General features: G+C 41.8%; 2 protein-coding genes across 4 annotated transcripts; one reads left to right on the top strand and one right to left on the bottom strand.

The window, feature by feature from the left end:
* Nucleotides 1-1,830: 1,830 nt before the first annotated feature.
* Nucleotides 1,831-22,285, top strand: LOC144013927 (uncharacterized). Its single transcript, XM_077513304.1, has 4 exons — nt 1,831-2,051; nt 5,341-5,472; nt 12,842-12,894; nt 21,895-22,285. The coding sequence occupies exons 1-4, from the start codon at nt 2,013-2,015 to the stop codon at nt 21,980-21,982; spliced, it is 312 nt and encodes a 103-aa protein (XP_077369430.1). The 5' UTR covers nt 1,831-2,012; the 3' UTR covers nt 21,983-22,285.
* LOC144013926 (uncharacterized) lies at nt 4,809-23,072 on the bottom strand. 3 transcript variants are annotated; one of them, XM_077513300.1, is made up of 7 exons: nt 22,595-23,072; nt 19,208-19,440; nt 18,584-18,641; nt 17,237-17,315; nt 15,207-15,673; nt 11,612-11,749; nt 4,809-10,267 (listed from the first exon to the last, which is right to left on the bottom strand). In XM_077513300.1, exons 2-7 carry the CDS (start codon nt 19,339-19,341, stop codon nt 9,728-9,730), a joined length of 1,416 nt encoding a protein of 471 aa, XP_077369426.1. In that variant the 5' UTR covers nt 19,342-19,440; nt 22,595-23,072; the 3' UTR covers nt 4,809-9,727. The 3 variants fall into 3 exon arrangements, with proteins under 3 accessions (XP_077369426.1, XP_077369429.1, XP_077369427.1); XM_077513303.1 differs by having other exon boundaries at nt 15,207-15,556; XM_077513301.1 differs by lacking the exon at nt 22,595-23,072 and having other exon boundaries at nt 19,208-21,823.
* Between the last annotated feature and the right edge of the window lie 1,504 nt (nt 23,073-24,576).

Here is a 24,576-nt window from a genome sequence, read left to right as displayed (position 1 = left end):
CGAATCGCCAAAGATCGAATCGCCAAAGATCGAATCGTCAAAGATCGAATCGTGACCGAATCGTCAAAGATCGAATCGAATCGTCTGAGATTGTCAATTAAAAAAATCTAGATAAAGTGGAATTCCCAAATGTGAATTATTATTATTATTATTATTATTATTATTATTATTATTGTTATTATTAATAATAGTGCTAGTAGTATTTTTGCATTACTGATTAAAAAAAATGAGTCTCAAATACATGTGCGCTTAGCCCATGCTTAGCTATTATTTCAATCTTTACATCATCTGCGTCTGTAGCGCCTCTGTTCGAAACAGCTCGATTCCGAAAAATTCTATAAAGTACCTGCACGGACAAGAGAATGTGAACGCACAACATAAACATAAAAAAAACAAAAAAACAAAAACTGAACGGAAAACACAACAAATATACAAGTTAGAAGGGCCTGCCAGGTACGCTCCAGGATTTTTTTTCTCTCTTCTGGGGCTAAAGGGGGTCTGGGAAAATAATGTATAAATATATTTTAGTATATCAAATGAAAAAATTCTGGAAAGGCAGGGTCATTGCACCTTTGCATGAACACGGAGGAATACACTAAACGTCCTGCAGGGGTCAGTGTTGATTGTTTAGTCAGAGCTGTATGAGAGTCTGTGTTTTAGCATTTGTCCTCGCACATTAAACACGCTAATTTCCAATTACATCCATTAAAAATAATAACAAATAATGTTTAATAAATATTTATATATAAAGGCTTGTCCACTAGGAAGCGGTGTGTGTAAACGTCAAGTGATCAACGAGTCATTGCACACACACACACACACACAAAAAAAGAAAAACAGTAAAAGGCACAAGTCGTGCCCCCCACCCACACACAGGCACGCATCGTGATGACTGCGTGATTTGTAATGATCTCTCCATCGTGTCCTTCTCCGTGTGTCTTTAGGAGACCGATCGCGCTCTCATTCATGCGCTCATTCATGGACCCCACCCCCACACATCCACGCGTGTTTTGGCTCGCTTTGTGGATGTCACACGACACGCGCACGCCGCGTCTTCCAAGACTCACTCGACCACGTGACTCGTGCCTCAAGGTTAACCTGTTGCCATGGAGACAGGGCCGCCAATGAAAAATCGGCAGACTGTTGCGATGTCGACGGCAAGCTTTTTGTTTTAGGGGGTGACCCATTTTTACCCCTGTCGCCCTCCAGAGTCCCCCCTTCTCTTGCACTTGCACACGAGCAGCACCACGACGCGCGGTGATGAAAACAACAAGAGACGCAAAAGACACTCGGCAGCGGTTTAACCATTACTGTTCATTTATGTGTGCATCATTTGTGGGCCATAATAATTGGCCAAATCAAATTATGGACGATATTTTTTAAGCCTCAATTTTCATATGAGAAGAGCATTTTGGAAAAAATGACTTGGGATAAAAAGCCTATCAAATAATGTGATGTGCTATTTTCCCTAAGACACAAAAAGTCTTTGTTAACGTTAAGTAATTATGATACATTGTTCATTGTGCCTACTTGTAGTGTATTCATTTATACAGAGTCGACATTTTTTTAGGTTTACTACCCCTAGCAAAAAGTATGGAATCACCAGTCTTGGACAAGCACTCACTCGCGTTTTATTCTGTAGCTCAAACTCAAATAAAACGCATAAAACAGTCATAAGGTCATTCCAAAGTGCAACATCTTGGCTTTCAGAAACACTAAAAGAAATGAAGAAAACACATTGTGCTGGTCACTAAATGTTACTTTTATGGAGCAAGTGCAGGGAAATAAATATGGAATCACTCCATTCTGAGGAAAAAAAAATATGGAATCACTCCATTTTGAGCAGAAAATAAGGACACGCCCAGTCAATTTCCTTTCCTTAATTGGGCACCTGCCTCAAATGTCATCTGCTCGTTAGTCAGCAGTTAAAAACAGTGCAGTTATCACACATTGGAGGGCTGCTGGACCAGGTGGATTGGCAAGAATCATGGCTCCAACAAGGGAGATGTTTCATGAGACCAAAGACAGGATCATCAAACTTCCTGAAGAAGGTAACTCTACACGTATGGTTGCCAAAGATGTGGGCTGTTCACAGTCAGCTGTATCGAAGATCTGGACCAAGTACAAACAGCATGGGAAGGTTTTTAAAGTCAAGCGTACTGGTAGACCAAGGAAGACATCAAAGCGTCAAGACAAACAACTAAAGGCCATATGTCTTGAAAACAGAAAATGCACAATAAGACAAATGAAGAAGGAAATGGGAAGAAGCTGGAGTTAATGTATGTGACAGAACTGTACAATATCGCTTCAAGGAAATGGGATTTACATACAGGAAAACTAAAAGGAAACCATCATTGACGCTTAAACAAAAAAGAACAAGACTGCAATGCGTTAAGGAGAAACAATCATGGACTGTGGATGACTGGATGAAGGTTATCTTCAGTGATGAGTCACCAATCTGCATTGGACAAGGTGATGACGCTGGAACTTTTGTTTGGTGCCGTTCCAGTGAGATTTACAAAGAAAATATCAAAATTCCCACAGCCCTTGATGATATGAGGCTGCGTGTCAGGCAAAGGCACTGGGGAGATGGCTGTGGTTAAATCTTCAATAAATGCACAAATTTGTTTTCCATTCAATTGAAAAAAATGTGTGGGGATGATGAAATCATTTTCCAAGATGACAATGCATCATGTCACAGAGCAAAAACTGTGAAAGCATTCTTTGTAGAAAGACGCATCCAGTCAATGTCATGGCCTGCAAATAGCCCAGATCTCAACCCAATTGAAAACCTGTGGTGGAAATTGAAAAAAATGGTCCACAGCAAGGCAAAGATGATCTGGCAACTGCAATCAAAGAGAGTTTGCACCAGATTGATGAAGAATACTGATTGTCACTCATCAAGTCCATGCCTCAGAGACTGCAAGCTGTCATAAAAGCCAGAGGTGGTGCAACTAAATACTAGTTATGTGTTTTAATTGTTTTTTCTTTGTCTGGTTTTCATGATTCCATATTTTTTTTCCTCAGAATGGAGTGGTTCCATATTTATTTCTCTGCACTTGCTCTATAAAAGTAACATTTAGTGACCAGCACAATGTTTTTTCTTCTTTTCTTTTTGTGTTTCTGAAAGCCAAGATGTTGCACTTTGGAATGACCTTACGACTGTTTCATGCTTGTGATTTTAGTTTGATCTACAGAATAAAACGTATGAGTGAGTGCTCGTCCAAGACGAGGTGATTGCATACTTTTTCCTAGGTGTTGTATTCAACTGTGAAGTGAATTAGTTGTTGGTTCATTTGTAGTTTTTCTTGATTCACTCAACTACCACCTTGCTGAGATTCCCGAAAGTCATTTTAGTTACCTATAGTCGACAAGAAGTCAGGAGCCATGGGAAAAGAGTACATATACCTTTTGTATAAACATTGTTTGCATGCAGTCAATAACCCTTTCAGCTTTTGTAAGGCCATGAAAACACTCACAAAAACCTGAATATGCTCTTAGTCTTTTTATCCTCCTGGGATATCCCTTTTCTGACCCAAATATTTGCTTATAAACGAGATTGGAATACCTCAACTGAAGGAGGCATTGGTTTTTGTTCTGTGCATGCTCTATTCGCAAGGTACATATAGTGGTATGAAAATTGTCTTAACAGTAGAAAATAAGAAGTAGAAATGATGTCTATTGGTGCCACTTTACGGTTTGTGTCAGTTATCCAAGTGCGTCTCAGAGTGCTTTAGAGAACGACTCTGGAAATGACAAAGAGAAGTTTATTCATAATTCTCCATCGTTTTCCTGACAACATCCGGAATTGTCACAATGATTCCACCTCAGAGAAATTTTACTTCAACAAGTAGGCTCATCTTGAACTTCTGTGTGACTCCTGCTACAATTAATATGTATAATTATTCTTCGGCTGTTTTATGCATTCACTAGCAACTTCTGAATACTGAATCAATACAGTTCATCCTAAGAACGCTATAGTGTCCTTTGTATTTGGAACAGCTGTCGACTTGTGCGTAAAGTTTTTTTTTTTAAGGTGGTGTAAAACGTTTGAGAGCCATTTCTCTCCAGTATTTGCGGATTTTTAATCAAAAGCGCGGTTGACATGAAACCTTTAGCATCCAAACTTCAAATTGTACTCTTGTAGCTTTTCTCTCCTTTGTAGCAAACCCAGCCAGAAAATGGTGAAGCGTACTGGTGTTCCTTAAAGTTGTTTATTCCTTCCTTGTTCAGTTCTTTGACACACCGTAAGAGCTATACAGTGAACAAAGAAATAAACATAAATAACAGTCCTTAGATATAACTTCAACACACTTTTAGTTGTACAAATGAAAAGTTAGCAAAAACAAAAGACTACTAGCATAAATCAACCACATAGGAGAAGCTGTCGTTAGCTTCAGTTCAATAGAAAATAACAACAAAAACAGCTCCTTTTCACATCATGAAAAATTACAATAAGCAAAACAAATACCTTGTCCCCATTCCAGCTAGGTGCTTAGACAAAACGATGTAAATTGGCGATTCAGTCATCAACATGTTGAATCACGGTCCTCTTTTTTTCTTTCTTTCTAGCGTCTTCTGTTACGTGTAAAGAGACCTCTAGTGGATAGCACTTCCTACACTACCGGAAGTGCACCAAAATAAAAGCACGTCACATAGAAAATACGACTCAAATAAAGCATGTAGGAAACAGGATGTTCACATTCGAAATCCAAAGCTTGTCAAATAAAAGTCTTATGAGTTCGTTACATCCTTACCTTTGTTTTTGTTTTGTTTTTTTAATAAGCGAGACTATGAGATAAAGCATCTGTTTTTAATGTGCCACTTTATTACAAAAGTATAAACTTGACTGACATTTCATGAATAGTAATCTTGATATAAAACACAATCTTTTGCACTTAGCACTTGAATCACACGCAGCTGGAGTACAAGACCCTGTAGTCTGAAGAGCAAACACAAAACATGAGCTGCCGCCATTGACTGGCTGGTTGAAGTGGGCGGGACCGTCCGAGCGCCGCCAGTTTTTCACGGCTTCAAGAGAAAACAAACAACACGCGGGATTTTTTTTTTTTTTTTTTTTTAACATTGCGGCTGTTTGTGTCACAAGTTTACTCATTCCATAACATAAACATCATAGAAAAAGATAGATTTCTTGACACTGATGATATATTTATTATTCTTTCTCTTTTGTAATGTACATACACATTGCATCAACATACAGTATAATCACACATTTTGCTGGGGATATTTGGTCAAATGAAATCATTGTCCAGGATGTCGTCTCATTTGAGCCTCTCTCCTTTTTTTTCTTCTTCTTGTTTCCGCACAATTTGAACACAGATAGAAGAGCGAGTGTTTGTGGACGGAGGAGTGACCAGACGCGGCTTGTACACACCAGCACGACGGCCGCTTTGGCGGAACCTAAGCCGACGCTATATGAGCACAGGGCCAAGGTGGGATGATGTCGCTGAGGTGAGTGAATCGAGCTTGCTCGCCGCGGTTCAGTCCTTGAAACTGGCCTTTTGCTCTACAGAGAAATAAAGCAACACACCAGCAAAAGAAACAACCAACAACAATAGAAAGAAAAAAAAAACATTAATATAGGTACAACTTGACAGTGTTTGATCTTTTTCCCCCTGCTTTTTTTTTTTTTTTTTTCCTTAGCATGCAACTCGTAGCAGGCAAAGTGCAGGACAGGCTCAACAAAGTAAAACAGCTCATTTACAGACAGCAGTGGAGACAGTGTCAGTGTCAGTCCATGTCACGGCGGACACGATGAAGGGAAGAGTCGGAAGATGAAAATGTGTTAAGGAGGAATGCAAAAAAAAAAAAAGAAAAAAAGAAGAACGTGTGCCATTAGTTCTTTTTCAAAGAGCAACTAAACACAAGATGTCAAAACTTTCTGGTATATTTTAAATGCATGTTTTCTTCATCAGCTGCTTTGTTTACATAAACATAAAGTAGGCCTATTTGAAAAAACAAAAGAAAAAATTTGCTTTTTTTCTGGCTTATTATGTTATTATTTGCTGAGAAAGTATATTTAGCATCGACAAGCTATTATTGTCACTGTCGGGCGAAGTCGCGGCTGGAGCGCATCAGCCGCTACTAAGGTTTAGGTCACTTTGCCTTGTAGTGCAACTGTATGAAAACGTTCCCACAGTGAGATTATTTTTAACTCATTCATTCCCAGCCAGTTTCACTGAAGCAACCCCCTTCGCTCCCAGCTGTTTTAGTGGATTTTGACTGATTTTGCGAGCCCAAAGAATATTGTGTTCTATTGCTATTTAAAAAAAAAGGAACCTACCAAAAGAAAGATTACAGTCACTTCTTTCGTCAGGAAAAATTAAAGTATATTTGTATTTGTTCCGTTTTACAGCAATTAGCATGAGAAGATAGCTAAGTTTCATTAATATTCACATACCTGGTGAAAACACTGACAAAAAGAGCTTGTTGCAAGATGGTCCTGGCTGATCTCTTATACTCTGCTCGCCATTTTTTTGTAATAACTACCATTGATTTAAGCCACCTCATGTCAGAAGCTGCATCAAAACATTATGTATGCTGTTGCATTAATAAATAAATAAATAAATAAATAACGTGTAAATACGTTTTTGGGAGTGAAGGACAAAGTATTGAAAAATGCGTTTACATGTTTTTGGGTTTGAATGAGTTAATGCCTGGATCATACTACAAGAGTTTAGCCTAATTGATGGTGATCGTTATTGGGCCAGACATATTTAGTTAGGAACAACAAAACTCCTTGGAGTGTGACATAATCCACGATCAAATATTTGGTGTCAAATTGAAAAGTCTAAGAGGTTCAGCATTTTTTTTTTTATTTTTTTTTTGGAGGAGGATTTATCTTCCATGCATGTGACATACAGTATCAACAAAAACCCTGCGACAAAGCACCTTGACATCAACCAATAGCATTGCATCTTGCGTAACTGTTGTTGTTGCCGCTATGATAACAAACACGATTTTTGATGTGTGGTCCGCTCGTGCCTCCTCCGATATCTTGATTTGGCAAGATTAACCCAATGAACGTAAAAGACGGGATGCAGTGATATTGTAATTTATATCATGTAACGTGACTGATACACTGCAGGATTTGATGGCGCTCGTCTGGCATCGGAGAGATCAAATTTGTCTTCTAGTCTGATCTAGGCATAGGGGAAGAACTCCTTTCACTGGTTCGAGTGTCCTGGACCTGTTAATCAACACATCACCTCAAAATCATGATGTAGCTTTTGTACGTGTGCTGACACTGAAAATGTAGCTTGTCGTTGCTAACTGCTTGCTAACTTTTCTTAGTAAATGAAGCAGGTAGTAATAAGCAAGTATGTGTCACATTCTGGTAAATTTGCACTCTTATGACAGTGAAAAGACTTAAAAATGGCACAAAGGAGTAAATAACAATGTTTTAAAACATTGTTATTTTTTCTTCGAATACTTTGTAGAGCTGGGACATAAACGGCAACTGATGAAGAAAATATGCCCATTGAGAATATACGTAACTGAACTTTTTGACATCTTGGGTTTGGTTCCCCAGGAAGTTAGAATACTCTTATAATTGTTTCTCTTGGTCCCTGAGCTTTCCAAGTATTTTGACGAGTAATTCACTCCTTTGAATAATTGAAGCCGCTTCCTGAATCACATCATGACCAACTTCAGGGAAGGCCCACTCAAAAGTGCTACCAAATATTTCTCAATGCTGTGCTTTTTTTTTCTTTCTTTCTTCACTCCATCAAGGACTATTGCCCGATAGAAACGAGTAAGAATTTGGGTTTCTCACTTCCTTGTGCTTTGCACGCTTGTCGTCTACGGATGAACGAGTGCTACTGGTACCTACTGATTGCTCTGCAATGCTTTTGTGCTCACAACCTTTGGATTCCTTCGAAGCTTTCCAGATTGGACTAAGCCCCGGTCAGAACATATAAACCTTAGTTCTTAAGGCCGCTGGAGCCCAGGAAAGGCATGACGTAATGTAAACAGTGTGTGTGTGTGTGCGTGTGTGTCGGGGGAGAAGGGACTGGGCACGAGAGGGGCTCAGCCGTCATGACTTGTGGTGTAGGCCAGTCATTCCCAACCTCTTTGCCATCACATATTTGTGGTCTAATTGTACTTCATCACAAATAATGTGGGGGTTTTTTCTCCCAATTTTTGCCAGCAACATATATTGACAGGCACAACAATTAAACGCTTGTCCACTAGAGGGCAGAAGGTACAATCAACCTTCTGCCATTCCTCCAACACAATATTAGCTTTGTGTTCAACTCAACAGGACTCGATTAGGAAGTAAATTGAGATGAGATCGTCATTAATCCAGGGTATGATACTCACAAAAAGTTTGGGGTCTTGGGTGGAATTTTAGGATGAACCCAAAATGCACTACAACCTTTCCAGGTCAACTTAATTTGACCGTCTGCGAACTTTGACATGAAAATAATAATAATAATAATAATAATAATAATAATAATAATAATAATAATAATAATAATAATAATAATAATAAGTGGGAGATCAGAAAAAATACGCAAATAAACGGGGTTCCACAAAAAAAAATAAAAAATTATCACGGCATCATTGTATTAAAATGACGGTTCTAAAATGACTGACCTTTTTTTTTTTCTTTTTTTTTTAATATTTGCTTTAATAAAAACATTTTTTTTCCCTCCATTGAACACAATCTATTTTATTTTTAAACAAAAATATATTTGGTACAGGAACAAAATTTGTATCATGTTAAGTTTAAATAAAGAAAATTGTTAACCATCTGTTTGTCTAATTCTTCTCTTTTAAGACATCTCAGTAAGTCCCAGTGTCCCATCAATGGTGAGCTATTTTTAGAATCGACCCATTCGCTACACATGTTGTTGTTGGGGCTAATTAGTACCTGCTGGTACCAATTTCTTTTTTAATCCACAGAGCAAAAAGGCATCTGTATTTCCATCAATCCTCTTCCTCCATGCATAACTAATAATACTAATAATTGGAGCCAATTAGCTTCAAAGAGGCGCCTCGTTTACTCGACGCTGCAAGCAGCCAAACATATTGTTCCCTGCATAGTCTTCGGTGATTGAAACCTTGGCCTTTAAAAATCACGGTAAACCGTCAAACTGTTAATCGGGCCATGTCCACTCCGGCGTGTACCCTCCTTCGCCCATAAGTCAGGTGGGACTGGCTGGCAGTAATAATAATAATAATAATAATAATAATAATAATAATAATAATAATAATAATAATAATAATAATAATAATAATAATAATAATAATAATGCATCAGTGCACTTTAGATTCATCTAGAAATTTCACCTGAAAGCTGACGACAGTCTCCCCAACTTTTTCTGACATTTTTGCTTGGTGGCAAGATTTTTTTTCCAGGACTCTATTTTTATGAAAGGCAGCATTACTCGGCACGGGGGTAGTGGTAACCTGAGGTGGTGAGTGCAGGCTAACACATCTCATAGAAGGAGGTCTACATCACTGTGGGTGTGCTCACAGCCATCTTTGATCATTGCCAATCAAAGGGGCCCGTCCCATTTCCTTTAAATGCAGCGCGCTAAATTTGACAAATACGCACATTAAGCCTTGCGCTGGCAAGATAATCAGGACCTCCATGAATAGTCCCTAATGTCATCTACAGTATGCGCCTTGGGCAGCTAAAGGTTGGGAATGACCAGCGGCGACCCCTCGTCAGCAAGGTGCCGATGCGACAGCCTCGTCCTCAGAGCCCCGTGACGTACATCTCCATGCCGTCGTTGAAGGTGAAGATGGTGGTGGTGCTGGAGGTGGCGGAGCCCTGCTTGAGGTCGCCGATGCTCTCGTAGAGGCTCTCGCCTGGCAGAAGCAGGGCTTTGGCGGGCAGGTGCTGCAACTTGGGGTTGTGCTGCGTGGGCGGCGGAGGCGGCGGCTGCTGCTGCTGCAAAGGCTGCTGGGCCTTCTTCCTCCTGGGCCGCAAGGTGGCGCACGTGTTGGGCGCTCGCTCCCGTCTCCAGCCGCCTCCGCCTTCCAGGTTCTCGTAGGCCGGCTCGCACTCCTCCGTCCCGAAGGACTCGTAGCAGTGGTCGTCCAGGGAGCCCGCCGGCGCTTTGCCCTCCTGGGGGGCCCACGTCTGGGGCTTGACCACTACGCTGAAGCCGCCATCGCGCTCTCGGTCCCGGTCGGGGCGACCCAAGGTCCTGAAGCCGGGATTGGACGGCGGGGATCCGGGTACGGCTCGTTTCTTCTTGGCCGGCTTACACACCTTGGAGTACATCTCGGCCACCTGAACGTTGGAGATGATACACATTTTGGAATTGCGGATTTTGGGTCCAGGCACGTCTCAAATAAATGTCCGGCTATCTGTCTGAACACTTTGACTCTAATTCATTTGAAATAAGGTTAGTGATATACATAACATAAAAGAGTTGGGAATTAATTAATTGAGGTGACGGCTATCACATATTTTTAGAATCAAGGATCAATAACGTACATACGGAAGAAGGGAGGAAAAAAAGTTTGACAGGATTCTCACATTATTCTCAGAATGGGCGATATGCCACAGAAGAGGCGGGACTCTTTTTGCACATCAGTTTGTTCCCGGTTCGCTTTGCGAAATGTGGTCTGCGTCAAAAATACTTGTGCTTCCGACTTTGTGCCCCTCGGTTACGCATTCGCAACCCGGACTGGAAACAAACTGATGTGCAAAATCGCGTCCCGCCTCTTCCGTGGCATTCTCACTTTAAAGTCAGAATTTTGACTTTAAAGTGAGAATTCTGACAATGAAGTCAGAATCTCACTTTAAATTCTGAGAATAAAGTCAGAATTCTCACTTTAATGGGAGAATTGTGACAATTCACTTTAAATTCGGAATTCTGTGATTAAAGTGAGAATTCTGACTTTAAAGTCAATTCTGAGATTAAAGACAGAATTCTGACATTAAAGTGAGTTCTGAGACTAAAGTGACGATTCTGCCAAACCTTTTTTCTCTCTCTTCACTGGCTCTTACCCTCTTCCGTACGTACATGTGAGGATCAGATAGGATTTTTGTTCACTTGGGCTCCCATCCTTAAAATTTCACTGTGGAATTCTGACTTTTGAATGCAAATGGAATTAAAAGGCGGCGCCTAGTTTAGTGAGTGACGTGGGTCAGCAAATAAGTATGTGGCTTATCTGCAAACCGGTGTTAAAGAATGTGTTTATTAAGATTTTGTTAGTGTTTGTTGAATGAAGTGATTGGACGGGATCAGTCTATTTTTGACCACTTTGCGGTGCGTGCGACCACAGTAACATTAATCTGTGTGAAACAATTGTTCCTGCGATTTACCCCTCCAGAGATTTTTGGGTCAACCTTTTTCTAATTCAATTCAAGTGGTTTGAATAATCGTTGCAGCTCTAAAAAAAGAACTGCATGAACGATCCTGACGTAAAAACGGTTTTACAGAATGTCAGTTTACTACAGTTTCCTCTTATTTTGTTTCTGACTATGGAGATGCGACTCGAGGTGGACCTATTCTAATGGGATTCAGGACCCCCAGGCCATGCCAAAATCCTGAAAAATCCAAAGTATTTGCCTAATCACCGCTACCAGACAACTGAGGCGGTCGTGGGAATGCGAGTCCTGACTCACCACAGCAGCGGAAGGTTGGATGTTCTCCATGGTGTGCGCCCCCAGTGGGGCCAGGGCCTTATTGTGGAGCATGAGGACGTCTTCGTCCTCTGGAGGCTTCCAGATGTACTGCTCGCCATTGCCCATGAACATCACTTCCTGTCAGCAGAGCAACCTGTTACATGGACTTTGAGGCAGACGGGATGCTCAGGGATTCGTGCATGTAAATGTAATTCAGCATTGGACTATTACAGACAGAAGCTGATATTTTGCACTTGAAGTACCGAGCCGTCCTGTTAACAATATTGTGCCATGAAAAGAAATAAAATGTTTGGATTTTATACAAATGTGAAAAGTGGGCATTTGTGTAAATAATTGGGGATAGGTTCCAAAAATTAAAGACTGAATTAATTGGCAAAATGTCCAACAGCAAAGATGCGGGGTTCCTCTGTACTACTTAGAATGGAATGGTTACTTGCATGTAAAACGGAAAAATAAATAAATAAATAAATAAATAAAAATCTGTGAGAAGCAAAAGTTCTAATTTAATTCCTGTTCTTAAGACGTATAGACCCTGAAATGTAATTTAGTAGAAAATTGTTTTTTAGTCATATAGTCTAAAATAGGGTGATCGAGTGGTTAGCGTGTCCTTCCAGTTCTGAGGACTCGTGTTTGAGTCCAGGCTCCGGCCTTCCTGGGTGGAGTTTGCATGTTCTCCCCGAGCCCGCGTGGGTCTTCTCCGGGTACTCCGGTCTCCTCCCACATTCCAAAGACATGCATTGCAGGTTCATTGGGCGCTCCGAATTGTCCCTAGGTGTGCTTGTGAGTGTGGGTGGTTGTTTGGGCCCAGTGATTGGCTGGTAACCAGCCCAGGGTGTCCCCAGCCTACTGCCCAGAGCCAGCTGAGATAGGCTCCAGCACCCCCCGCGACCCTTGTGAGGAATAAGTGGTCAAGAAAATGGATGGATAGTCTAAAATACTAATTTTGATAACTTGGCACAATGAAGAATGCGTAGCACTCAGACTCAGAAAAAAAAAAAAAATGCCTACGTTGCATGTTGTTAGCTAACTAGCTATTAGCTCGACCTTGACGTCAAAGGATGGGATCCCTTATCGTTGCAAATGTTGCCAACCAACCCACAGAAAATGTTAAACGAGCTAACGATCATAAGACCTAAATAAATAAACGTTTATGTTTTGTTTTGTTTTTTCAGATAAGACTTATTAGCTGTTTGTTTGTTTGTTTTTTAGGCTGGCGCAAGAAAACCCAGTAACACATGGCAAGCGGATTCAGCATTGAAAAGGTAAGTATGACTATTCGGAATTAATTATGAACAATGTCTTTCTGACTCGTCGTGATTACATTTTTAATAGTTGGAATAGAATTGACTGGCCCAAATGACAACACTAGAGATAATGAGTAAAAGTGACGCAAATATATCCATGGTGACAAAAGTTTGCTGATTGTGGATAGGAAGAATGCATTAGTGCGCATTTGAAATGTTTTTGACCAGGCAAAACTGAGTTACAAATCTGCAACATGGATCTAATCTATCTGTAAGAAGTCATGTTATTGTAACAAAGTATTTGTACTGTGTTAATCTCCCTTCACTGTGAGGTCATCTGTGACTCGCTACTGGACAGCAGGGTAAGCAAATGGAACACACCTTCTCTGGGAGCTGCGGTTGAGTCCAATGCGAAAGCGAAAACATATCCAGGAAAAGTAAGATTGAATTTGATGTGACTGAAGCCTGGGAGTGGGCTACGAAGACATTCTGAGAAACCTGACATTATCTATCATGAGTCAAGTTGCTTGATGAGCAACTAGCAGAAGTACAACCAGAAGGACACGACATATTGCAGGTTCTAGCAAAGGTGCACTCCATTTGCTTAACCAGTTATTCATCGGAGTGATACTGAACCCACAATTGAGCATTTAGTAATGGCAAATTAGCATGTATGTGCACATAAAGTCCGAATTGTGGCCACAGTGACATTTGTGTTATGTCAGAGATTTCATACATTTGGACAAAATACAAAATGGAACCTAAAAGTCACTTTTCAGTGACTTTGACTCATTTTGCAAGGTGGATGACTTGCTTTCACCGTCTTGCATCATCCACACGTGCGCTGAGCAGCTCAGCCGGCAGACGGTGCACACGTGCAATCCTGTCAAGCAAGCTCGGGGTCGCGGCATAAAGTTTGAACTCGGTGACCTCACACGGCCAACAAATGTCTCCCGCTGTGACTTGCAGGGGTCGCATTGTGATTCAAAGCGTTTGGTCAGTCTGCGCGAGGTCGTGACTCGACAATTCGCACGTGCTCGCGAGTGCACACGTGCTCATTATGGCACGAATCTCATTTCACGGCTTTCAGCGGCCCTTTTTTAGCAGCACGGAAAGATTATAAAACCGTAATCACGCTAACGCTGAAAAGCAGAGATTTAAACCCAGAGCCTTCTTTACTATGAGGCAGACATGCCAACCACTTGTCCAATGTGCTGCACCAAAAAAAAAAAAAAACATGCCACCCAATCTTAAAAACATTCATGTACATTCTGCAGAATGACTGTTGACAGGCCAAAATAAGTTGTTTGAAGTAGTCAACCTTTAAACATTTCTTCACAATCATGTTTTATGTGACCTCAGTAGTGCAAACATGACATTCTGATTAATATTACATTTGTAGAACATGAGTTATGCAGCAAAATCCAGTCGTTTTTATCCATCTCAGGGGGCGGCCATTTTGCCACTTGCTGTCAACTGAAGATGACATCACAGTTGCTTAAGGCACAGGCAACATCCAATCACAGCTCACCTGTTTTCTGAAGCTGAGTTGTGATTGGTTGTTACCTGAGACCCGAGCAACTGTGATGTTATTTTCACTCGACAGAAAGTGGCAAAATGGCCGCCTCCTGATATTGATTTAAAAAAACAACAACAACAAAAACAACTGTATTTATTTATTTATTTATTTATTTATTTATTTTGGGGGGGTTGACTTCCTCTTTAAGAAAAGGATGTACAACAAAGACCAATAAGAAGTTTTACATTTCTTAATACTCAGCATTAAACAGACCATAAAATGCCATTGCAGGAAACTCCCATTATCTGGGCGGATAAAGTGGATCTCATTGAGACACCACAAAGTATATATATATTTTATTAAAAATGGACCATAAAAATCATTTAAAAATCATCAGAGCAAAGAGTGACTATTTTATTTTTATTTTATTTTTTATTTATTTTATTTATGTATTTATTTATTTATTTAGCGCTATTTTGACGAAATTAGAATATAAAACATGTTTTCGATTATTTCATCTTTTTTTTTTTTTTTTTTTTTAAGTACATAACTCCACGTGTTCATTCATAGCTTCGATGCCTTCAGTGAGAATCCACACTGTAAATAGTCATGAAAATAAAATAAAACGCATTGCATGAGAAGGTGTGTCCAAACTTTTGGCCTGTACTGTATATAGCTTGGCAGCACCCCATAGCCATACACGAGACACACATACAAATAAATCCTGCCCCCCAGCACCCACAGTGCAATAATTGTATTTTCTCTGACACAATGTCCCAAACGCGCTGCTCAATTAACGCAAGGTACCAACCTTGGGGAATGAGGGCACGTTAAAGGCGTCCACGTTCCTGCGGGGCAACTTTGTGCTGTGAGGATGTGGCGGCGGAGGGGCGGGGTGAGAAGGCGGGGGATGTCGCGGCGGCGGCACCGGCGGGTCCCCCGTGTCCGTCCCGCTGTCCCTCTTCTGGGGCGCTTTGTCCGCCTTCCTCAGCTTCCTGACGCAGGCGTACTCCGCCGCCTCCGGCTGGTGAGGCGCCGACACGACCTGCTGGCCTTCGGGTTCGGGCAGGCCCCCTTCCACGTCCCCGTCCAGGTCAGGCGGCGCCGGGGTGTTGGCGGGGACGGCCGGAGGGGCCGGAGTGTCCGTCTGCCCGGCCCTGCCTACCATGGCATAGAGCGCGTCGTCAGTTCGCGTGGCGGAGGAGCTTCGGCCCACTTCAGAGTAAGTGTGCTCTCCGTCCTCTCCAGTCCCGGAGGGAATCTGGGGAAGCTGCCTGCCTTGAGAGCGAAGGATCACAGTTAGACCGGCAGAAAGGTCCCGACTGATTTTGGACACCTCCACCGGACTCATGCTGGTCCTCATCACTATAAAGCTCGCTAGCGAGGTCCAAACTACTGCCGGCAGGCTGTACTAAAACTAATATATCGTCACCCTCTTAAAATAATTTATAATGACTTAGGTGATTATTTTAAGCAGGCGTTGAATCTATTCTTGTGGGATAGAGTCAATATTGTTAGTTACCAAAGAAAGTAATCAGATTACCCATTAACTCATTTGCTCCCAAAAACGTATAAAAACCTTCTATTATAAATGTTTTAAGTGTACCAAAGACATGTTTTTTTTTTAATGTTTTTATGCTCGAGCATACAGAAAAGGCTTTGATGCAGCCTCTCAACTGCAAAGAACGGCTGAAGAAATTGTAGTTATTACACAAACGACCAGCAGGTGGCAGCACAGTATAAGAGATCAACCAGGGTTAAAAACGAGCTGATTTTCCAACAGTTCTAAGCAGATTTGTGAATAATGGTGAAACTTAGCTATATTTTAATGCTAATTACTGCAAAACCGAAACAGAAATATTTTTTTCCTGATGAAAGAAGAGACTGTAATCTTTCTTTTGGTAGGTTCCTTTTTTTTTTTTTTTTTTTTTTTTTTTAATCACACTAAAACACAATATTCTGCACAATAATCAGTCAAAATCCAGGAAAACAACCTGGAGCAAAGGGGTTGCTTCAGTGAAAATGGCTGGGAGTGAATGAGTTAAAGTAACCCAATTACGCCATTAAATAGCTAGTGATGCTAATGGTTAGCATGTTAACTATTAGATAATTAGATTAAGAGAGTTTATTAGTTAAATGACATACCCCATCTTGACCCGACCTATTAGATTGTCAAACAAGATTTGAACAAGGGTGAGCGGGTAAAAAAATTTGCGCTCACTAAAACTTAACATAAATTGAATTCCCTATGGCATGCTAACATAGCGTCGAACTTAGCGTAGCATGCTAATTTAGCACAAAGCTAATTTAGCGCAGCATGATAATTTACGACAAAGTAGGTAGGTATGACACAGACTTAACTGGGCCAAATTAACATATGTACATAAACATAATGGTGGCATGAACGTACTCATGGACACACTCCTGGAGATGATGACTATCTTTCGCTAATGCGTGAAATTCTGCTAGCTCTTTCCCAATTGAGGGACTAAAACATGTTATCAAATCAGCTTTTAGTACATTATTATCTTTATCTAGGCATAATATTTCATATGTACATTGGATCTTGGATGTCGTTAGACTGTGCAAGTGGTGATAATGTTGTGTATTACTGTAAGAGCATCACCAATTCTGAATAGTGCTGGAAATGGTCACAATTCAAATTGATTTGCTGACATTTTTGCTTCATTTATTCTCAGAAACGTTGACCACCATAACCCCACCCCCACCTACAGGGTACAACGCGACCCCAAGTTCCCTTTGGATGCCATCAAAATTTGGTCACCAGATGACCGCACTCAGAGGCGAGAACACTTGACCGTACATGAAAGACGTACTTACTTTTGCCATTGCAGTTCATCTTGTTCATCTCGGTGTCTGATTTACTGATGGAGCGCAGCTTCGACTGCCTGAGTATACCCTGATGGCAAACACACACGCACGCACACACAAGAGCCCGTTAAAGATTAATTAAGATGAAAGACGTGACTGATATCTTTCTGTAGGGAATAGACCTTTTCATAATGTTTGTAAACAGGAGCCAAGCTACTTCCAGGTGGCAGAAAGTGATTGACGACCGCTGACTTGAACAGAAAACAATGACAAAAACTTGTTTGAGGTTGCGCCGCCCAATGTACTGCAAATGATTCAGGTATTGTTTTTCATTTACTTTAAAATAAATGAAGAAGAAGGATAAAATGAGTGGATGTTGTAAATGCAGAGAAGATTGCAAGACTGCCTCCAGTCCAAAGTATGGCGAGTCCTTCCAACATCCATTTATCCACTATTAGCATTGTAGATATATCTGCAACTCCATGTCTACAGGATATTTCATTACGGCTACCTACCATTCAGTTCCAGATATCCGCTACATGAGCTACAATGTGAGTCTGACTAATCAGTCACGATTACATTTAAAGATATCTTAAATTCATCTCTATTCAAGATATCTATATGTCTGTTTTCAGAGAATCAATGCAATTGGTAGATTTATCTGGGATGATGCCTACTCCGAATCAGATTGTAGCTATCATCTCAAGGATGTGGTTACAGATATGTAACTAAATTCAATTAATCTGTAATGATATACACATACATGAATGGCAATAGTGACGTGTTTGCAGGTAACTAATTTAGTTTTGGCTAGTCAAAAGAGATGAATTACAGATACCTCTCTATCTGGCATTCCAAATAGTCAAAAGACATTAATAATGTTTATTCCAGATAGTCAAACCTAGCTTTTAAATGTTAAGACCGCTTACGCTAACCCTAGAAACGTATTAGCTACTTCGCAACCGACAGACTCGGTACTGAACTCCCATCATCGGGTTTGTGAAAGACATTTTCTCACAGGTATCGATAAAATGCTCAATGAGGTTGTCTTTGAGTAAATCGTAAGACATAATATGGCTGGCCTTGGTCATACAACAGCGCACTATTCATTTCAGAGTGCCATTAATCCGAGCAACAGCAATATTGATTCATTATCTTTTCGACTGACACTTGTCACATTCACACAACGCTGAAACAGAAGAATAAATCATCATCCAGGCTATTTGCGACTTTTTGTTAATCACTCAGCCTTGGTCTCGGCTGCTAGTGCTGCTTGAGCTTTCACCACCCGGAAGTATACATTCCGTCATGCTGAAAAGGTCTATGGAGTCGCTTCATCCCGAGCAGGATGCCTACCATGTCCATGAGACGGTGTTTCCCACCTTCACTGGTGACATTGTGCGTCTTGCCCTTCCTGTGGTTAATACAAAAGTGTTAGCTCACACGTGTTTCCATATAACGTGAGTCATAATCTGTGACCTTTTCTTGGGACTAGTTTTTCTATTCATGTCTAAATGCACGTGGTCGCGGTTAGCATCACAAAGTAGCAAGAAATGACAGTAAGTGAAGGTCAATGTGTGTTGCATGTATGCGAGAAAACGTGCATGTGGATGTAATCAGACCAGAAATGAGTTACATTTGCCAATTCACACACTTGAGATCATTCGACAAGAGTCTTGCCAGATGATCTGGTCATCGTCTGGGATCTGTCTCTTTTTATCGGCCTCTCGCTCTATCCTCAAAGTGAGAGGAATTTCCCTCTGTTATCTATTGGCCCTCACATTGGCTGTTGTGAGAAAATGGATTCCTTCAGCAAGAAGGTACGCGGATGCTTTGCTCAACATGTGACGATAGTTGCTCAAGTGCTGGTTCAAGCAGTGACGTGAAAAGATGAAGGAGCCAGATGGACCAAAACTCCTGACATGAATCATCCTAAACATGACAATAAACACAAGAGCTCTTCGTCCCGCGTAATCGTACCTCTGGCAGCCCACGCAGAGCACCACGATGAGGATGGTGACGACGAAGGCTGAGGCGGCAGCGATGGCGCCCAGCAGCAGGACCTTGCCGTAGGGAGGAGCCGTGAAGTTCAGCCCGTCCTGCATGGAGGCCATGTGGGAGCGCTGGCGCTCACTTGCTCTCACACGCGCTCACACTCACTCTCTTGCCCTCACGCTCATGCACGCTGGCAAGGGCCACGCTCTCTCGGGGATCTGCGGTTCACAAGGCACAGGATGCTGCTTGCTTTAACAACACAGCTAATTGGAAAGCTGCAAGTTTTGACAACAACTCTTCATCACAGGGTTCCTGTCCAGACTCACGGTATACTGACCATTATAAACTTTGTAGTTGTTTTTTTCCCTTTCATATGCTTTGAATGTAGTTAAACACTTTGTAAACACGTGCAAAAACGTTTGAGGACTATGTTCTAATGCTAAATAAGATTGCTAAGTTTACTAACCATAGGCTAATTTTGTTGGTCTTTAAATAAGTTTCCCATGCGTTGTTAGCTCCACAGTTATTTTGCCAATGCTACAATACATACACAGTATTTTGGGGGTGGCATGACTCAGGTGGTAGACTGGCGGTCTCCTATCCCAAAGTTTGGGGGTTGTGGGTCACTTCACAGTGATGTCTTGCCAACGGAATTCTCCAAGGTCAGTCTTGCATCAGATAGAAGAATTGTGCCAAACTGATGCTGAAAGTTTGATCACTCTTATCTGGAGGCTGGTTGCATTTCTGGTTCCAGCAAACAAAAGCGGCATGCACTTGTTGGCTAGTTGCAACGAGGCACCGTCACCTAGCCCGGCTCTTGTACCATTGATTTGTGAAGTGACGAGATCGAGGGCCTGACAGAGTGAAGGGGAGGCGCTAATGTGCAAGAAGAAAGGCAAAGGTGTTGGGTGGGAAAGCAAGGAGAGCCACACGGGGCGGAGGACGAGGAGCGTGGGAGTCGTCAGGTGTGTGAAGATGATGCTGATGACGGCAAGAGGCCGGCATGTCTGCGACCACCCCCCCCCCCAATCCATCCATGAAAATACACCCCCTCATACCCCTGCCTGCTGTGCTGAGCCAGAGTGACGCCTCAGCACTGCAGTGTAATCCCAAGCCCGCCAGCCAACCAATTAGACGAGAGCAAGTAAGGAAACGCGGGCCGCCTCCTCGCAAACGCAACGTCATTCATGTGCAGCATCAGACGCATTCAAGCCCCTCCCTCCATAAGTCCCACCGGGGTCTTCCACATGTGCAGCTAATCGGTTAGAAAAGCAACTATTTTGATGATCGATTATTCAGTCACTGATTGTCAGAAAATAGGCAAAAATATTTTGCATTGTTTTCCAAAATAAAAGAAGATGCTTGCTTTCATGGAGTTCATTACTGAAAATTACTGCTGAGTTTTGGACAATTTTCGGTTAATGGCTCGAAACAGTTGTCGATTAATTGCTGCACCTTTACGTTGTGAAATTGAATACATCGTGTGTTATTGTTGAATATTTGCTAATCAACAACTCTCAGCAGAAATATTCTGCAATGTTTGTTGTCCTTGTGATCTTTTTTTTTTTTATCAAAATAAGACATTTTGCAAACATAAGTTATGGGGAAAAAATAATAGTCACTTGAATCTACTACACAAATATTGTTTATTTACAGCCTTAGTAGTATAACCTCTAGTTGACCCTGAGGTAGCCTTAGAAGTGTACTAGTGCAAACTAGTAGTCCTTCCTTGTGATGAATCGGTAACTAAGAAGTTAACTCTCACTTCCAGAATTGGTGCTGACTTCAACATCACTATCTTGTATGCTAGTCATTTTGTTTGATCATTATAACAATACAAAATAAACAACAGTAATCATTTAATAAGCAATAATCAGGAAATGCAATAAACTTGAATGCAGAATACATTTTGATTCGATTATTCGATGAAATAATTTACAGAATAATGATTGGATGTTGTCAGTGGTGATGTGTTGAGGCGTAAAGGACCTGTTGAATTGGATTTCATGTCGGGAACGAAAAACGTGAAAGTCAAACAAGCGGACCGAATTCATTTCACGCTCAAAACTCGCCGACTTTTCCGCTCGCCGGCACCTGACAAGGGCCACAAAGTCAACAGGGAATTAGGCAGTAATCCTTGCAAAAATAGAACTGGGGGAAAGCATGTAGCCCACACGTTCAATACCGGAGGCTTTTTCTTGTTCTAGGAACATGTCCTGCATTTATATGCGCGTCCATTATTAATAACTAGAGCTGCCGCCAGCCATCCAGCGGCCGTTCTGCCCAATCTGCTCAGGTTTTGATAAAGCACCTGGGACTTCACATGGCCCAGTGAAAACCTCAGCGTCTGTGTGACACAAATAACCACGCACGTGCTTGTGCGTGTATGTGTGTGTGTGTGTGTGTGTGTGTGTGTGTGTGTGTGTGTTGGGGGATGCTATTGTTTGAGAATGTGAATTAGGTCAAATGTTGGCTTGCAACAGCGATTAACCGTGCGCCCCGTGAGGAAGAAGCCTGAAGTGGAAGAGGAGAAGCTCTTCTTTCTCTATGCTGCCGCGTGTAATAATCATTATGATGATTATTATAGATTTTCTTTTTCTTTTCTTTTCTTTTCTTTTCTTTTCTTTTCTTTTCTTTTCTTTTCTTTTCTTTTCTTTTCTTTTCTTTTCCAGTCATTGCAGCTGTGAAAAGCGCCAGGCTCTGACGGATATCCTCCTGTTCCGATCCATCCTCTTTCTCCATGTGCATGCGCTGGTCTAGATGTGCTTTGTGAACGCATCCGTCACTGGCTGCCGCTTGGCTCCAAGTCCAAAAAGAAGCGAGTGAGCAAGCGAGAGGCTGACAACAGGTTACAAAGCAGCCACCGAGCGGAATGGTAACGGAATGATGCATGTCCTCGCGACACCGCTTTACGCTCACAGCAAAGTGTGCATGGTGAGAGGGTGTCCCTGAGGTCAGCTGGACAACGCGACAGCAGCTCCCCCTGAGGGGTTGAATAGGGTTGCAAACAGAAACCTTGATTATCTTACTGCGCATGTAAATGTGACATCGGTGGTGTTAGTGTTATCCCCATTTTGGGGGGTGTGGAGAGGGGTCGGTGGGGGGCAATGCAGCACAGGGGAGGGAGGGGGTTCTGCACACGTGTCCGCGCCTTAAACGCGTGACCAACGTGGACGTGGGGAGACATGAGCACAAAGAAAACACGCAATACAGAACGACACGTCCGCATTAATAATACATGCTTTATGTAGTACGATGATGAGCGCGCATACCCCCGTCCCCCCCCCCCCCCCCCCCCCCCCCCGCCCCCCCCCAATTCTACGCACACGCACAGCCCCTCCAGGCTTTGCGCTAGTGCCTGGCGTTACTCACTCAGCTCCGAGGTTCGGAGAGGCGCACCATGAGCCCGTCCTTCGGCTTCAGCTCGTCGCCACCCAGCCAGCATAATCCATCAACATGCCTGCGACGCAGCACGCATCCCGCCGTCCCTCCGTGGCTGTGGGGGCTTCACGCAGTGCCAATGCACCGCATCGCATCTGCCATCCCTCGTTTGTGTGTGAATAATGTTTTTCTTCTTCTTCTTCTTCTGTTTTTGGTGCTGCCCGCTGACCCCCGGTAACAGCGCGCCTCTTGCTTACCGGCCAGGTGGGGGTTGGGGGAGGGGGGGGTCGCCTCGGAAGAGCAACAGAATTTCCACTCGCGTTCGCCTCCAACGTCCCTCAAGCCCCCTCCATCACCTCCACTGGCGTCGCGTCCTCTCAGCTAGCGAGCTTCCATGTGACACGGTAGGCAGCTTGCAGGAGGTTCCATGCAGGAGACTCCCGGATCCTGCGCGCCTTCCTTCCCTTTAAACGCCATCTAGCGACAGAGCGGGGAAGTACGCCCCTCCTGTTGTCAACGCTCCCACCCAGCCATGACAAACCTACTCTGGATTCAACCAGCTCATGAAAATACAGCTCTGGGGAAAAAAAAAAAAAAAACACTGAAGAGACCACTGAAAAAAATCTCAAATTTGACTGACAGGGACAAAGCCGAAAGTAAAGATAAATTACAGGATAAATGAACATACTGTATTTTAATTCCACAGACTGCTGACACCCTAACTTCCAAATTCCACATATTGTCATAAATATTGTCATATCAAAATACTGGAAAAAAAAATAGTGCTTTTGTTGTTTGAATTTGCCTTGCTGCAAGAATTAAAATAAAAAAAGAGGACTTTTAACTAAAAAAAAAAAAAAAAAAAAAAAGATTTTTTTTTTGGGGGGGGGGCTCTTTGCATCTCAACAAACAGTTTGCATGTTTTTGAGGAAAAAGTGGCATTTACAAGAAATTATTAGGTTCTCCTCAAGCTATAGTCATATACATTTTTTTTTTTTTAGACAAAAAGTTCTTCTTCAAATCTTTTTCACCTGGAAGTTCTAATATGATGAAAATAAAGTCATTAAGAAAATTAAATTGTGTATTTTTTCAGCAGTTTTCAAGATTAAAAAGTCATTTTTTAGATAACAAAAATATATGTATATTTTTAAATTGAAATCATAAAATTACTAAAGTAAAACGATTATTTTTTTTAGATAAGTCACATATTGCAAGAATAAAGTACATTTTTTAAGAAAAAAAATCCCTCCCCAAAATTTTATTTTTTTTTAAAGATAAATCAAGATAAAATATATATTTTAATTAAGATTACAGGATTTATGATACAAGGAAAAAAGCAGCTATTTACATGTGCACAATCAGTAATGCTGCTTTGTTCGACTTTGTGGTTGTGTAGTACGCGCACGTCTCACCCTCCGCTTGTTTTGCTGCTGCTGCTGCCACCTACTGATGTCTTGTAACAATTGCAGAGAAGGCAACCAACCAATCAGAGTGAGGATGTTGCTGTTGCTGCCTGCAAGCGTCAATCGGGTAACAACACAAAATCACTCGCACATCTTCCCAATTTAAAGGGCTGGCGCTTGCTTTTCAAAGCAGGCCGCCAGACCACCCGGAAAATGAAAAAAAAAAAAAAGAAGACCTAATCGTTCGAGAGTAGTCATACTAAGGGGTAAAGTTGAGTTTAGTTTAGTTTATTCATTTTTTCCTTTCGGACACATTACAGTTTACATCAATCACATCACATCATTTGCAACATTGACGTCCGAAAGAAGGGCTGACGGGTAGAAGCCGAAGCTTATTCGAGACCCGTCCCCATCGACCCATTACTATAACGCATCAATCATATACAATATTTAGAATAGTCATTAATTTGTATCGTTATCCATCCCATACTATCCCAGACACTGCTCGCTCAGTTCATCTTGAATGTCCGTGTGTAGATTGTGGCTAGTCCCAGTCATTTGGCACTGGTG

Source organism: Festucalex cinctus, chromosome 2, assembly GCF_051991245.1.
Source record: "Festucalex cinctus isolate MCC-2025b chromosome 2, RoL_Fcin_1.0, whole genome shotgun sequence".
In the NCBI taxonomy this organism is placed as follows: Eukaryota; Metazoa; Chordata; class Actinopteri; order Syngnathiformes; family Syngnathidae; genus Festucalex; species Festucalex cinctus.
Note: the sequence above shows the minus strand (reverse complement) of the source record. Positions and strands in the feature narration are given on the sequence as shown.

Excerpts from the sequence above, each read along its gene's own strand:
- LOC144013927 (XM_077513304.1), top strand. The coding sequence starts at position 2,013 with ATGAGACCAAAGACAGGATCATCAAACTTCCTGAAGAAG. Across the intron at positions 5,473-12,841 it reads GGTGGGATGATGTCGCTGAG|GCTGGCGCAAGAAAACCCAG; the intron begins GTGAGTGAATCG and ends TTTGTTTTTTAG. Across the intron at positions 12,895-21,894 it reads GCGGATTCAGCATTGAAAAG|TCATTGCAGCTGTGAAAAGC; the intron begins GTAAGTATGACT and ends TTTCTTTTCCAG.
- LOC144013926 (XM_077513300.1), bottom strand. The coding sequence starts at position 19,341 with ATGGCCTCCATGCAGGACGGGCTGAACTTCACGGCTCCTCCCTACGGC. Across the intron at positions 18,642-19,207 it reads CTCTGCGTGGGCTGCCAGAG|GAAGGGCAAGACGCACAATG; the intron begins GTACGATTACGC and ends TATTAACCACAG. Across the intron at positions 11,750-15,206 it reads ACGTGCCCTCATTCCCCAAG|GAAGTGATGTTCATGGGCAA; the intron begins GTTGGTACCTTG and ends CTCTGCTGACAG.